General features: G+C 38.0%; 1 protein-coding gene across 1 annotated transcript in view; it reads right to left on the bottom strand.

Annotated features, from left to right (window-relative positions):
* Positions 1-14,762, bottom strand: part of EFNB2 (ephrin B2) — a 43,407-nt gene that overhangs the window by 17,469 nt on the left and 11,176 nt on the right. The window contains exon 2 of the mRNA XM_039866310.1: positions 3,431-3,714. Coding sequence (XP_039722244.1) covers positions 3,431-3,714 — 284 coding nt within the window. The remainder of the gene's footprint in view (positions 1-3,430; positions 3,715-14,762) is intronic.

Genomic DNA, 14,762 nt, shown 5'->3' with positions numbered 1-14,762 from the left:
GCCCAAGGCTAATTACTGAAATTGGTCACTTGAAAAAGTCAATTCTAAACATTAAAAAAAAAACAACCATATATATCATTTTGTCACACATCAAAGCAAATAACCATCTATGAGAAAAATTAATGAGGATGCATAGCATTTCGTCATGTCATCTTCTAAGGGAATTAAGCGGATGGATACTCATCAGGTTTAATAATACACTTCCAATTAAAAGTTAATATTTATTTCTAAAAGTGAAGAGTATGATGCCTGTATTTTAAATCTGATAACACTACAAATCAAAATAAATGTCTTTAGAAAATTTACAGCAGATCTTGTTCATTTCAATTGGAGAAGAGCCACACTAACAAGAGATCCTATATTAGATGTATACGTCCACCCATAAAAAGGTTGGAAACTGGAGACTTCCATCATTAGCCAGAACAACAACAACAACAACAACAAAGGCAGTCTTTAGAGAAGAAAGAAATTAAAATTCAAAGAAAAGTTACTTTCTTGTTAAGCTCAGACAGCAGGACCAGACCCCACATCTCTGGGCTCAGTGCTCCTGGAATCAGTTCATCTAGGAATTACCCAGCACCAGGTTCAGTCCATTGGCAATTTGGATTGTTCCCTACCAGAGTTAATGAAGCACTGTTCCAGACTATCATTTTTCTTTTTCCTCCCTACAGAAAGAAACCAGCACACAATAATGATGATTTTCATACTAAAACTCTTAGTTGTGAAGATACTAAGTAAACACTAAGATTTGTAATTAAGCACATGTAGTAGCCATTGCAGCAACTCAAAAACACCAGTACTGTTAACTGTCTCAAAGCGAATCCATGATTTGAAGTGTTAAAAAAAAATACTTGTAACTTTGAGTATTTTTCATCATGCTACTTAGTATAATTACTATTTTAAGTAGAATGTGACTCCGTGTGTGCATGAAAGAGAGAGATTGAAATTGTTCGATGTGGAAAGTAGTCACTTTTTAAACACTCAAATGTTTTGGTGCCTTGGGATTCTTGAAGAAGCAAAGAAAGAAAGTCAACATTAACTATTTAAACTATTTTAAAATTCATTCTTCTCATTATTCATTTCCTTTTCAGGGTAAGCTGTACATCAATGTGCTTTGCTGTAGGGTGGGTGAGAAGTTGGCACTTGCATTCTCCCAAGTATCGGAAATGCCTTCCTGTGTCTGTGGGGCGGTGGCGGACGTCTTTGAGCTCTCTGTGGAGTCTCCTGGACTTGCCAGCTGACTTCTGAGCTCTGGGACTGCCACCCAGCCCTGTGACAATAACCCAACCAGCAGCATTCAAACAGCCTCTCACTGTTTCTAACTGGAAACCCTCAACTCTATTTCATGAAAGATTCTTTTATCCCAGGCTTCCACATGCTTTTGTACTGTAAATCATAACTCTAAAGAGAGTTCTTGAGGTCAGTGGAGCTCAGCTACCTACTAATGAACCTAATAACAAGTTTTTAGACAAAGAAAAATAAGAATGCCGTTATTGTGTAGATTAATATTACAATTACATATTAAATTGTGCTTCTAAATACAAACCTATTATGTATTAATAACAAGTCATTCATTATTAAATGCCCACTTCATTAAACAAAAAGACATTGCTAAACAATATGTTTATTTGCATTTCCTGCATATCAGGACTAGAGGATAAATCTATGTTTGCTGAAATCCCACTTGCACTCAGTGAGAACTCAGAATTTAAAAAGCCGTCTGCATGAAGTCATAAACTATAAAATTAGAGGAGAGAATCTGGGTCTGCTGGCTGACCTGCATGGAAGAGCCAATCGGTGGACTTGGGCCGCACGTGCAGGTCTACTGACATTACACTTGACACTGAACATGTGATACTCCAGGGCATCCACTCCTCAGGTCCCCCCACCCCACATTCTTTCCTTCTTCCACCCTACTTAATGAATTCACATGAGGTCACTTTCAGTTCCCTATAAGTGGCACACTAAACATTAATGTTCTTTGTAAACAGTCTTACTTGAAAAGTCTTAAAAAAAAAAAATACTGGTAGGCTTCCAAAAGCTTAAGGTTTCCATTTATTTTACCTAATCATTATTTTCTATTTTCAAAGATTTCTTTATTATTTTGCACATTTTGCATCCATCTGCTTGTTTCATCACTCGGAATGCTTTTATTTTCATTTTATGATACTTACTTTTTAAAGATATAATTTACTACTTTCCCTTTTTCTTTGTTACTGATTCTTGCTAATCCATACTCTGTATATCAAGTTTCTTTAAAAATAGGTTTCAGTCTCTGTGGCATTTCGGGTTCATAGCAAAGGACAACGAGATAATTAGATGGCTTTGACCACCTCTGTTTTAATTACTAACGTAGTAAAAAATAGTATGTAATTGAGCACTAAATCAGTGTTCAGTGAATTATTGATTCTGTGTTCTAGAGAGCAGCTGTTAGGTTGAGAAAGCCAGAGTTTCAATCTGGTCACCAAAAGATGGGAGGGCATAGCCAATGGACAGTAGTTCAGCATTTCCTAAAGAACTGAAGTCCATGGTAAGATGTGAGTGGAGACTCCGACTCAGGAATGAACAAAAATTAAACCAAAGAAATTAAGAAAAAGAATACTTCATTGCTTGAGTGATGTGAATGGCTGTCGGTCACTCAGACTGCACCCTGACAAAACACTGGCTCTGGAACGACCCTGGCCTTGTGCTAGGTCATGATTTGCACTTAGTAGGCACGCCAAGGGGTGCATCATTTGACTTGACAGCCTCAGGAGTGAATAGCAGCTCAGATATGACCAAAAGATACACAGTATCTAATTCTTGAAATAATGTGTCAAACTATATAGACTTTTAAAAAAGTAATTCATTGAGCAAATCCAAGTTTTGCCTTATTCTTCTAACTCTGGTTTTGACATGCCCATGTGTAATTGTTTGCCTGTAACCCCCATCCTTCAAACCTATGAGCTCCACCTCACTGGTACCTTCATGAGGAAAGGGTAACGATACACCATCTTGTTACTGTTGAATTCCTAGCACATAGGTACAATTTCTGGCACAGAGTAAATGCTAAATGAATGACTGAATGGATAGACGGATGAATGGATGAAGAGAAAAGTCACAGCATAAGATTTACCCATCAATATCTTACCAATGGTTGTTAAAAATGGCTTTATCAGTAGAGATGCTGACTATATTCATACATAACCATTTATTTCAATACTATAATGACTCTAGGAGGCTTTTTCTCTTTAGTATTTATATTTAATGAGTACTGTTAGTACAGGGTCTCACATTCAATTACAGTTTCTTCAAAAAACAGAGGATCATTTTCAGCAAAGATTCTCACCATTTATTTGCCAAAATAACAATTTTAAGGAAGCAAAAATTGATACAAACCTATTTAGCTTATCCTAATTTCTATATAATAAATGAATAGGATTATACTTACATATAATGTAATAATCTTTGTTCTTCTGAAATTCTAGACCCCAGAGGTTAGGGCTGAATTCTTGAAACTTGATAGTGAATTTTACATCTTGGTCTGGTCTGGCACAGTTGAGGAGAGGGGTATTTTCCGTCTTAATAGAGCATCTGTCTGCTTGGTCTTTATCAACCATATAAACTTTATAATATTCATACTGGCCAACAGTTTTAGAGTCCACTTTGGGGCAAATAATATCCAATTTGTCTCCTATCTGTGGGTATAGTACCAGTCCTTGTCCAGGTAGAAATCTAAAAGCATAAACAAAACAAAACAAAACGCTGAGTTGATAAAAGTTAACAGCATTAATAATTGCAATATAGCTAGACGATGTCAATAATTCCAAACTACAATTTTATAGATCCACACTTTTATTTACCAAAAGTATCTTAGGTCAGATCAGCATGGAAAAAACGTAGTTAGGAATTAACCTTTAAAGAAAAAAGAAAGATCCACTCTCCTTAGCCTGAGCAATAGGATCAGTCGACCTGCTGACATTTTTTTACCACCTCCTCGCTCGTAATATTTCAGTACTCCTTTGTGTAACTTTACAATAACTCTTCCTCCATGGTGAGTCAGACATTCCCACCTGTTTGTTATTTTTTAACCATTGGCAGCTTTCGTTTACTGGGCATGCCGCAGAAAGATGGCATGGATGCCAGAGAACAGCGGGTGCACTAATACTGTGTTGTCCTGTTAGTTTCCATTGGCTGTTGATGTTAATTAACAGACAAGTTTCATCAAGAATGTTTCAAATTACTTATCATAATTAGTCAGTCACTGATCAAACAATGGGTTTTTTATTACACCGAACAAAAGAAATGTCTTACAAACCCATAAAAGATAACTAGAAATAATTAGTTGTAGTATTGATTCAGTTGCAGGATGAAGAGTTCCTGACTTGCAAGGACAGCAACTCTTGTCCTTGCTCCACAAACCTTTTTCCCCCATCCCTTGAGATGTATTTGCTCCAATTAATTCTTAGAAGCAAATCTTTAGAACTAAGACTACTGATACAATATCCCCTTAATGCTTACAGCTAAAAGCTTCTCCCCTCCCTTTTCTCCTTTTTGCTAGCCATGCTGCTGAAAGATCTTTCTTAATGGGGAGTTTCTCTGAGAAACTGAAACAAGAGCTTCCTAATGAACATCCTTCTACAAGTGCTAACACTAACAACACACTTAGAAATCCCAGCTCGTTCTTCCATAAGCAGCCAAGCCTGCAGGCTCATTAAAATATTAAAGCCCAAGAACAAAGCATCATGTCTGAATTCTTGCAATCCAACCCTCTATTTAACCAGGGAAGCCCACAGCCATGACAATTAATGGGTCATAATTCATTGAGAGAAAGCCAGAACGATGGGACACCCCCAATTTCAAATTCATACTGAGGGAACAGGTTATGATTTATGCTAATGAATGGCATTAATTTTCTGAAAAGTGAATGAGGTTGGTTATGAAGCATCACAGAACAGAAATTACATTATAGATTTATATTAAAAACCAATTCTCTATGGCAGGAAAAATGCACTTTGCAGGCTGGTGTGTCATCTTCCTTGGAAATACGTTATTTTACAATCCCAAAGAGAGAGTAGTCTTTTATTTTTTTATTGAGCTCCTTTAGCAAGGACATATGACATTTCTTCATTCAGAGAGAGGCAGGGTGAGGGGAGAGAGAAAAGGGAGGGAGGGAGGGAAAAAGGAAAGAAGGAAGGAAGAAAGAAGGGAAAGGGAAGGAAGGGAGTATCACCACTTAGTAAGAGCCTCTCTCTGACCTTCTTGGCCATTTCTTGGCCAGTTTCCTCAGGAGACACTTTGGAAATTCAACTCCAGGGCTGAAGAACTCCCCGGGTATTTCCTCCATCTCCTGAGTGCCAGTGCAGTCTTTCTAAGCAATCCCATCTTCTTCATGGCTAAAACACACCCTGAGTTCTGGTGGAGGGACTGAAGGACTGAACCAGAATGCCTGTGGATGAAGCTTTTTAGTCTTTACCCCTGTGTCCCACAGTGATTCCAATGTGTCCCTGTGGTTAAAAAGTTGGGTCAGGATGCCTGGCAATTAGTATAAATGAAATATGGTGAGCATGATATTGCTCACCTTTCTGACACATCCTTTTTCTCATGTTTTATTTCACTGCATCTAAGAACCAAAGGCCAATTCCTGCCCGACTCCAAACATTTTCTATCCTAAATCTGCTCCTCGGTAACTGGCACAGAATGGTCACATGTTAGCTGTTGTTGGAAGTGCTCTTAAATCACAACCCCCCAGTGTCTGCAGCCTGGATGTCTGTACCTGTCTCCTGTCAGAGCTCTGGCCTTCACACCCATCAACTTTTACCATGGTCCAGTTCCCCAGGGGCTTGTACAGGCTTCAGAGATTAGGATCCATAGCAGACAGATGGACCCATTTTCTTGTCCATCCAGTCCATTTTTTTTAAGAAAACACATCGGATCACCTCCCCCGCCCCCACCAAGCCATACATCATCTCTGCACACTTTAGAACTCCCCCATGTCATGCCCTGTGGCTGAAGTCTGGCTCCCAAGATCCCATTTCCTTTGTGAGATGGGTTTTCTTCCTGCTTAACCAGACTCACCGGAGATTCCCTCCCCACCCATGTAACTCCTCATGACTCCCTCTTCACTCACTAGTGCTGAGTTACAGCGTTACTGAGGTGGTGATGAAGTGAGGCCCAGAACATATGACACATGGGCAGGTGTGGCTATAAGGATCTCCAGTTTTAGACCATATTTTCAGAAGGCACAAATCACATAAAAAAGCAATAATAGTCAGTGATGGGGGAGCAATGTACGGGGAGGTATAACCCATGGGATGGCTTATCAAAATGGAAGAGAAGGAGAGGAACCTCAAATTTCATTAAGCATATTTTATATGCTCATGAAAAAGCAAATCCCAATAAAACCTATTATTCCTAACGCTTTGAAAAGAGTCAGTTCACTCTATAGACTACATTGTGGCAAAAGTAAGGCCAGAATCTGATCCTTTTCCCTAAATGGTAATTGTTTCAAGAGTTTTTTTAAATTATTAAAATACAAAAAGATCCCAATACTTAAGTGCTTTAATTTTTAAGCATAGATAGATGTTATGTACATAAACCAGTCAGCATGTCAGTGATTTGAATCGATGAGATTGCGGTTTCTCAGAGGACAAAGGGTGGGGTCAGGCGCTGAGTCCGAATTGTAGATTCTTCACCCTTGTTACCACGATGTGCGGTTAAGCCCCAGAAGGCTTTTTGCCTCTCAGGAACACTCGCAGTTTCTAAGGCAACATGGGAGCAAACAAAAGTAACATGTGTATAACAACGAAAGCAACACATTTTGTGCCAGACTCTGAGTGACAAAAAAGTAGAAAAGTAGAAGATCCTGATTATCCAGGAATGTACAATCTAGCTCCCTGAGGGCAGGGAGTTCTCATGTATGTCTGATTCAATACTGAATGCCCAAGGGCTGACATGGCAGCACCTCAATAAATAACGTATTAGTTGAAAAAAAAATATATGAAAGAACAAATGGAAGCCAAGACATACACAAATAAATATAAGTCTAAAAATTAAGTGTCACAAACTATTTGCAGATTACAGGCATGGAAGGAATTCTGAAGATAGGGCCACCTGGAGTTGGGACAGGGGTGTGCTGACAGCAGAGATGAGATTTCCAAGAGACATCAAACCAAGCACAATGTTGTTTCTGGAGAACAAGGAGCAGTGCAGATAGAGTTTCGGACCCGTTCTCTTTGGAAGGATTTATGAGTATCAGCAGTCTTTGACAATCCTTTTCTGTTAAAAATGTAAGGCAATTAACCACCTCCAGAACGACTAACAACAAAAACGCTGCTGGCTTTTGAGCACTTACTCTTTGCTAAACTCTGATCAAAGCACCTTACTCACATTGTCTTCATTTAAACACTGCACACGTACCTAACACGCAAAACAGATGAAGGCACACCTGTGCCAAACATGAAACACAACAGGAAAAGCCCTCTTTCTCTACACACTTTTCAGTTCTCGCTGTATTACATTAAAGAATAAATCTGGTTTGTGAAATTTATTTTTCTCTAAATTGAGCTTTTCATAGGTAAGCCATGAAGTTAAGGAAAATCACAAGACATTCAAAGGCAATATATACACCGACTTATGAACATCACAGAGTCTAACTCCATGCTAAGCACCTGAGACCACAGCTCACATAGGCAGCCATCTGGTATCCCTATCTTTCCCCAGGAGGCCAAGAACCAAAAGAAACTGACTGACTACATGAATTTGTGTTTTAAATGTAATATTACAGATAGACTCCAGACAATTTATGAGAATCGCAGAATTTACGTGAAAAGAAATAGGGTGACTTTCTTAATAATAACATTTTCGAATGGAAAACAATGCGTCCCATATGTTAAGATCAAGTCAGTAACTACAGAGTTCTATTTTTGAAGCTGGGTTATTTATATTTGGATACCTCAAGGTTGCTTAGAGATGTATTACATCAGACTATACACATCACACCTAGACCCCAAATATTTTGTAACATTCAATAATAAATTTATTGTATGTTGACCAAGGAAGTGTTCAAAAAAAAAAAAAAAAAAGAACAGTAGTAGTGACAACTTTCTAATTTTATTACTAAATTGGCTATCTATAGTGGATGTCAAATACAGATTTCTTTTTGTGTGACGAGATAATGTTCACCTTGTAACCAAAAGGAACACCGAGGGAAAAGCCCATAGTTACAAACCATACCACACAGGTGAGGTTGTTGTTATTAAATTAATTCCCAAACAAAAAGTGGTTAGAGGTGTTACTTAATGAAGCCCATTGGTTTTTAACATAAAGCAAAAACCAAAGAAGTGCTTCATGTCCCATACAGAAGAGAGAACACTGTCAGGGCATTTTCCTCTCTGAGCCTAACTACTCCAGGTCATAGTCACCTTGGTGCCTTTCTGAGTGGGGGAAGCTGAATTTTTCTCCTCGTCAGGAGAACTGGGGCTCAGGACTACTTTCTGGACATTGGTATTGTGGCTTTGTGCTTCTCACTGGAGAATCTTCTTGGGATATTATTAAAGTGGGGTATGCTGAGTGGAAATAGTGTGTTTCTTCGCAATGAATCACTCTCAAGCAAGACAGCAGATATGATGACTTTGAATGAAGTACAGAGATGGTATAATGAGGAATAAAATGGAAACCCTAAGTAGGGTTAACTTGCCTGAAATTAAATGATCAGATATGTTTTTATCTTCTGATTATCTATGGAACTTCATCCAAGTTTGTAAAAGTTACTCTGCAAACTAGACTCTAATACTTCCATGAGAGATACTCTGAATCAATCTAATAACTTAAATCAGACATTAATATTTAATAATCTAAATTAGATCTCTAATAAACTTGACATTTCAACTTCATAGTCATCGTTGTAGAAACTCTTTTTATAATATAGCTTTTATGTGACACGATATTCCTTAACGTTTTAATCCACACTAGGAACCAGTGCTTGTTTAAAATAGTAGCATAATGCATTTAAAGTACAAACCGGCCACTTAAGAGTTCAGCGATCATGACACGCAATTTTCTTTGATAGACCAGAACCTCACACGTTGTGATCTCAAGTCTGAATTCTTCTACTGACCAGTATTGCATTACCAGGTCTCGTAGGGTAAATCACATGATTTACCTGACTGACTCCTGAACCTGTCCCAAAGGAACAAGAGGATCCATGGGAAGCCAGTTAGCTGAAATGCTTAGGGATAACTGTGTAGTGGAATTGTAATTGCCCTCACCAATCCCATCCCCATGGACGTCCCTTTTCCCTGCTTCTCTTTTCTTCCCTATCCACTCCTGCATTTGCCCCTGACCATAACACATGCATCTCAGGACAAACATCCAATGACTTCCTTCGCTTTTCTTCAAGGTTGCCCAAAATATGCAAGTTAACCTAGAAGAACAGCCAAATTGCTTAGTAGCCTCTCGATGCTGATATAGTCTATGAAAATATACATGAAATACAAAAGACCTGGCTCTCCCGAGGAAAGCATTTACGTGGAGGTAAATGACTGAATATGCCAAACTACCAAGTAAAGAAGGGCAAATCAATATGTTGTCACCAAATGCAAAAACATCAAGCTGATATAATAAAAGAGATCAGAATAAAAAGATATAGACAGGAATGACCAGTTTCTGTGTCTAAGCAAAATACTAGGTTAAGCAAATCCCCTCCAACCACACATGACAACAGTGGTTCTAATATAAAAAGTGTCAACTCAGATTCAGAGCAATTTCTATTTACTATTATGCACATAAAAATCTATTTAAAGGTCTAATACACAGCAGGTATCATCCACCTGAGACTAGGACCATGGTGCCACAGTAAAAGGACCAACACAAATCCTGCCAGTATGCAGACTAAGGGGACAAGAGATCTACACATGATGGTCTTCTATCTTTAGAGCAAATTGCCAAAAAAGTCATAAGTAAATAAATATTACTTTTTTTCATGGAGAATTGCTTTTATTTTTTCTTTCATTTCAAAATTACATCATTAGAGTATATGATTATTATGAGTACATGGCTAATTTCAGTGGAGAATATGCGCATACACACAATATGTGGTATGTTATTCTGCTTATTTTGCTGATGACACAGAAAACATACACAGATGATCAAACGCTGGGTCTTTACCTGGGACTACTTTAGGCTACTGGATGGTGGACTTAGGATGATTTTTAGCTTTCCGTGTTTTTCAGAATTCTCTGCAATAAACACTAAATGACTTTGTGATAGATTGGAAAATTATTTTTGTACAGTTTCAAAAAGCTATATCATATTCTTGAGCAAATTTCATAACTTTGGCTTTAAAAATAAGCATTTAGAATATTTAAAGCCTATAGACTTTTTAACGTTTTGATGCAGTTCCTTAGAGAGCAACTAAATAAAGTTATTACAGCCTGAATAGTGGTATATTTAACAAATCAGTTCTTAAGTCCATGAAAGCTGTAGTAATGACTTGTATGCAATATACAACTAGTTCATTAAAATACATGAAAAATATAGGCTAGATAGTTTATACGTTATCACTAACTGTACAAATCTGGGAAATGGCTAACATTTTAGGGAATCTAAACCGCGGCTTTAGAAACAGGTTTACCTTAGCAGCTGGTACACCAAAAATCTTATCACGTCATAAAATAGATTTATACATAAGTTAAAGTTCTGCATTAAGTACATTCTGAGCTTGTATTTTGGAAAATATGCACTGTTTCAAAAAAATGCTTTAATTTTCATTTTTATTAAATGTCAAAGGCTGCAGGGAAGAAGAGCAGTCAGTTTATCAATTGGTTTAGTCTGAAATTCTGAGTGAGAAAAATCACTCTGCTGCTTTGCTGTAACTGGCTAGTCTTTCCAGTTACCTTCTGAAAAAAGATGCATATTGCTCTGGATAGGCACAAACCCTTGACCCATAACTTCACCGTGTATTTGGGCCTTCCACATCTATGTGGAGCTAGAATAGCATTAACACAGAAGCCCAAGATTCCTTTCAGAAATGCTCTGCGAGTTTGGGAATATAAATACTCTGGATGAACGACAAATTCATGTGTGTGTGAATTTGATGGCACATTGCATAAACAGGCAGGATATTCAGTTTTGCATTACTTTCGTCTAATGTTAGATTGCTGCTATAGCTTAATAAGAAATTTTCTAAATACCCCAAACAGAAGAGTTTGTTATAAAATAAATAAATAAAAGCAGGGCCCAAAAAAGACTTAGGCTATATCGGCCATAAGAAATACTTGGGGAAAAAAAACTTCCTTTTTTGTGGATAGCACTTTACTGCCCCCTTTTGCACTCTTACATCAGAACAAGTTTCTACACAAACATATTCTGAAAACAGAGAGATAATGGGGTGTAGCTATAGGGTGTCAGGTTTATACAGAATTAGATTACCAGATACCACTGCTCGAAGTAACAAGTAATTACCTTAAAACTTCAAGTGAGTGCACCACTATCTTCTCAGGGGCTTTAAACCACCAAGAAATAAGGTAGTAATTGGAGGTTTTAATTGACATTTTCTGCTTTAATTCGAATGGGTATGTGTGCTGGAACAATTGCCTGTTTTCACAGGTGCCCCGTCTTTCACACTTTTCTAAAACAAATATTATGTGCAACATGAACCTGATTTATTCAAGGGAAAGAAAAGGGGCATAAAAGCAGGCTATACAATTTGGGACCATTAAATGTTATAAATCTGATAACTAAGAGGAGGGGTGTGCATTTCAAACTTCACACTAATGACAAGCAAAATCTTTTCAAGAAAAGGAAAGCCGAGAAACACAGAAATTTAAATGCACTGTGAACCTACAGGCGCACAAACCAGTTTAGCAACTCTTCAAGGTGAGGTGCGACAAACAGCATTTGTGCCTCTTCATCTCTGCATACACTTGAGGAAAGTATTAAACTAGTCTAAAAAAGTTTTGTTTATAAAATTCTAACCTGCAGTGACAGAGCTAGAGGGTCTCATTCGTGGCCCAGTGACCTTAACTTGCATTCTACGGTGTGTGTCTGATGTGTATACTTTTATTTAAACGCAATCAATTTCCCTCTGTCATTCTACAATTACCATACAAGTCAAAATAATATTAAATTTCGCAGCCTGTGATGCTGCACAATTGAATGAAAACTGACTCCTTTTGATGTTAATCTTGTTTTTTTTATTTGTGATACAATGCTCAAAACACTGGTAGCTAAAGAAAAGTTAATTTTTAAATGCTCAAACGTAGTATTCTCATAGTTTAAACTTTCTTTGAAGAAAATTACACAAGTAATTATTTAATTTTTATCTATACTACGATTTTCACTGTAATAAAAACCTGGAATTCACAGAACCACCTATAGCGAGCTAAGGCCGGAAAAGTTATTTATTGATCTAAATACGCCTCTCAAAACTCTCTGAAAAAGAAAACTATGTCATGACCTTTACAGTCACGTAAAGCAAAATTGGAGGACTTGAACAGTAAGGCTGGGATGCTGTGACGTACAGTGGGAAAGTGAACATGGAGTGAATCACTAAGGACAACCTTTGTCATGCTGGCTTGACCACGCTGGCTCCATTATCGAAACAAGTATTTCACAACCCTCAGAGGCAAGAGACAGCGCAAGTTTCTTTCCCAACTGTAATTTGTTTGCACCTGTACGGTCTTGTTTCAAACTATGCTTTTAGTAGTCTATAAAGGAAGGTGGAACTCTCGTTATTTATAGGTGAGACACCAAGGGAAAAAAAATCACTTTCATATAGAAATTTAAAGGGCATTTCTAGCTGGCTCTCTGTTGTTTTAGATATGAGTGTGGAGATCTATTTGATCATCTACCCGAGCAGGAAAATCACAGAGATGAAAGGCACACGTAAATCACACAAGGAATGGATTGGCATTTTAACAACTCAAAGAAATGGAATTAAGATCTTAGTGCATTGCAATATCACAACCTAGAGTTTGGGAGAATCTTTTCTACCAACCCCTCCCATCCCTTTCATTCCCATCATCACTTTTTTTTTTTTTAAATTTCAAAGAACTTTGCGTACTTAGAAAAACAATTCACTCATGTTTTATGGGTGAATGAAACTTTGGTGGGGCAAACAGCCCTGAAAGAAAAGGTTGTGCACACCAAGGGGGACCAGTGCTTGCACTTGAAGCTGAAGCGTGACTCTAGGACTGAGCCTGCAGTGTTTCTCCTGGACCTCAGCCCCCGTCCCCCACTCATTACACAGAATGAGTGGTCAACAGCTATCTGTGTAAAGAAAGAATGAATACTTTAATAAGTAAGGTTTAAGAAGAGACAAAATTATTTTAGTTCTCTCTTGATGTAAGAGGAGATTCTTCTTGTCAGCCAAGCATAGTAAGTCTAGCAACAAAATTTATAAGGCTGTGTGTAATCGCTTTACAACCTCCTAAAGGGCTGCCTCCAGGACACTTCCACCTTCCAGGGCTCCACAGCAGGGTCAGAGATAGGGCTATGGTGGACGTATGACAAGGGACATTTTCCTGCACCTTTCATAGTTTCTTGCCAACAGCCCAGAGAGTAGGACAAAAAGAGAGGAAAGAAAAATGAAGCAGGCTACTCAATAGCCAGGTCTGTACTGCTAAAGTGTAAAATGAGTAAAAGATTGGATTACTGACTTTCTTTCAGATCACCCCAAAACTGTGTATGTTATAAAAATGTGAATGGCATGCCCTTGGAACTTTGTGGACAATATATTTATTTCCTGTTCAGTCACCACAAGCAGACTGGAATTACCTTGACCAAAAAAACAAAAGCCCATCAAAAGTTAAAATAGTCTAAATTATTCAAACAGGTTGCTACTGAACAAAACTGAAGGAAACTGGACAAGGAGAAGATAAGAGGATGCCCTGGGGCCCTCTAAAAGGAATACAGATCTGGTAGTTTGAGACCTCCTGCTGGCTGCCAGGTCTATAGCTATAAGCAGATGACAAGCCCCAGGGAAAAGCCACGGCTGAGAAGCTCACTCAGGAGTCAAGAGAACCCCGGTCCCACCAATACTTGCTGCCCAGCTTCCTGAAACAAACTGCTCCAAGCTTGCAGAACATCAAAAGCCAGATGGGCTATACTGAGTGAATCCACAGGCAAGGAGCCAGAATCCCAGTTTGCTGTAGAAATAGGCCTGGACTTGATTTGAGTCTTCTCAGCTCTGACAAGCTGGAAGCTGGCACACGTCCCAAAATCCAAAATAAAATGGCATTTAATTGTGACTAGACTCTAAAAAAGATGTCATACTATCTCCTTAGCTTGACACGCGCTTAGCATCTAACCAAATGTAACTCTCCTCAAAAATGTGACTTTTTCTCCTAGCAAAGAAATGACCATATTTAAAATTTTAAAAGGAAAATGTTAACAGTCAAAAGAATAATACTCAATGAGTGCATTAATATTATATACTTTCATTACTGTCTAGTCACCATTGGGTTGAACCTTGTTCTATCAAAGATTCAAAGGATCCATTTAGAATTGTACGCCCATCAGAGGAAAGACTATAAATCAAGATGGACAAAGGAAGAATTATACCTCAAACTTTTTTTATCCACCTTGTATGTAATGCTTTGAGAAAACATATGCTTAATACACAATTTTTAATTATTCCACACAGCAGCATAAGGAAGAAAGGCAGAGGATTAGAAGGGATCCGGGAACCAGAGTAATCAGGTTCGATGCAGACTGTAACACTTACTAGCTATAGGACTTTGGGCAAGATAATTAACCAATCTGTGCCTCAGTTTCCCCATTGA

The sequence above is a fragment of the Pteropus medius genome, unplaced genomic scaffold, assembly GCF_902729225.1.
Source record: "Pteropus medius unplaced genomic scaffold, Ma_sr-lr_union100, whole genome shotgun sequence".
Taxonomy (NCBI): Eukaryota; Metazoa; Chordata; class Mammalia; order Chiroptera; family Pteropodidae; genus Pteropus; species Pteropus medius.
This window is presented reverse-complemented; position numbering and strand designations above follow the sequence as displayed.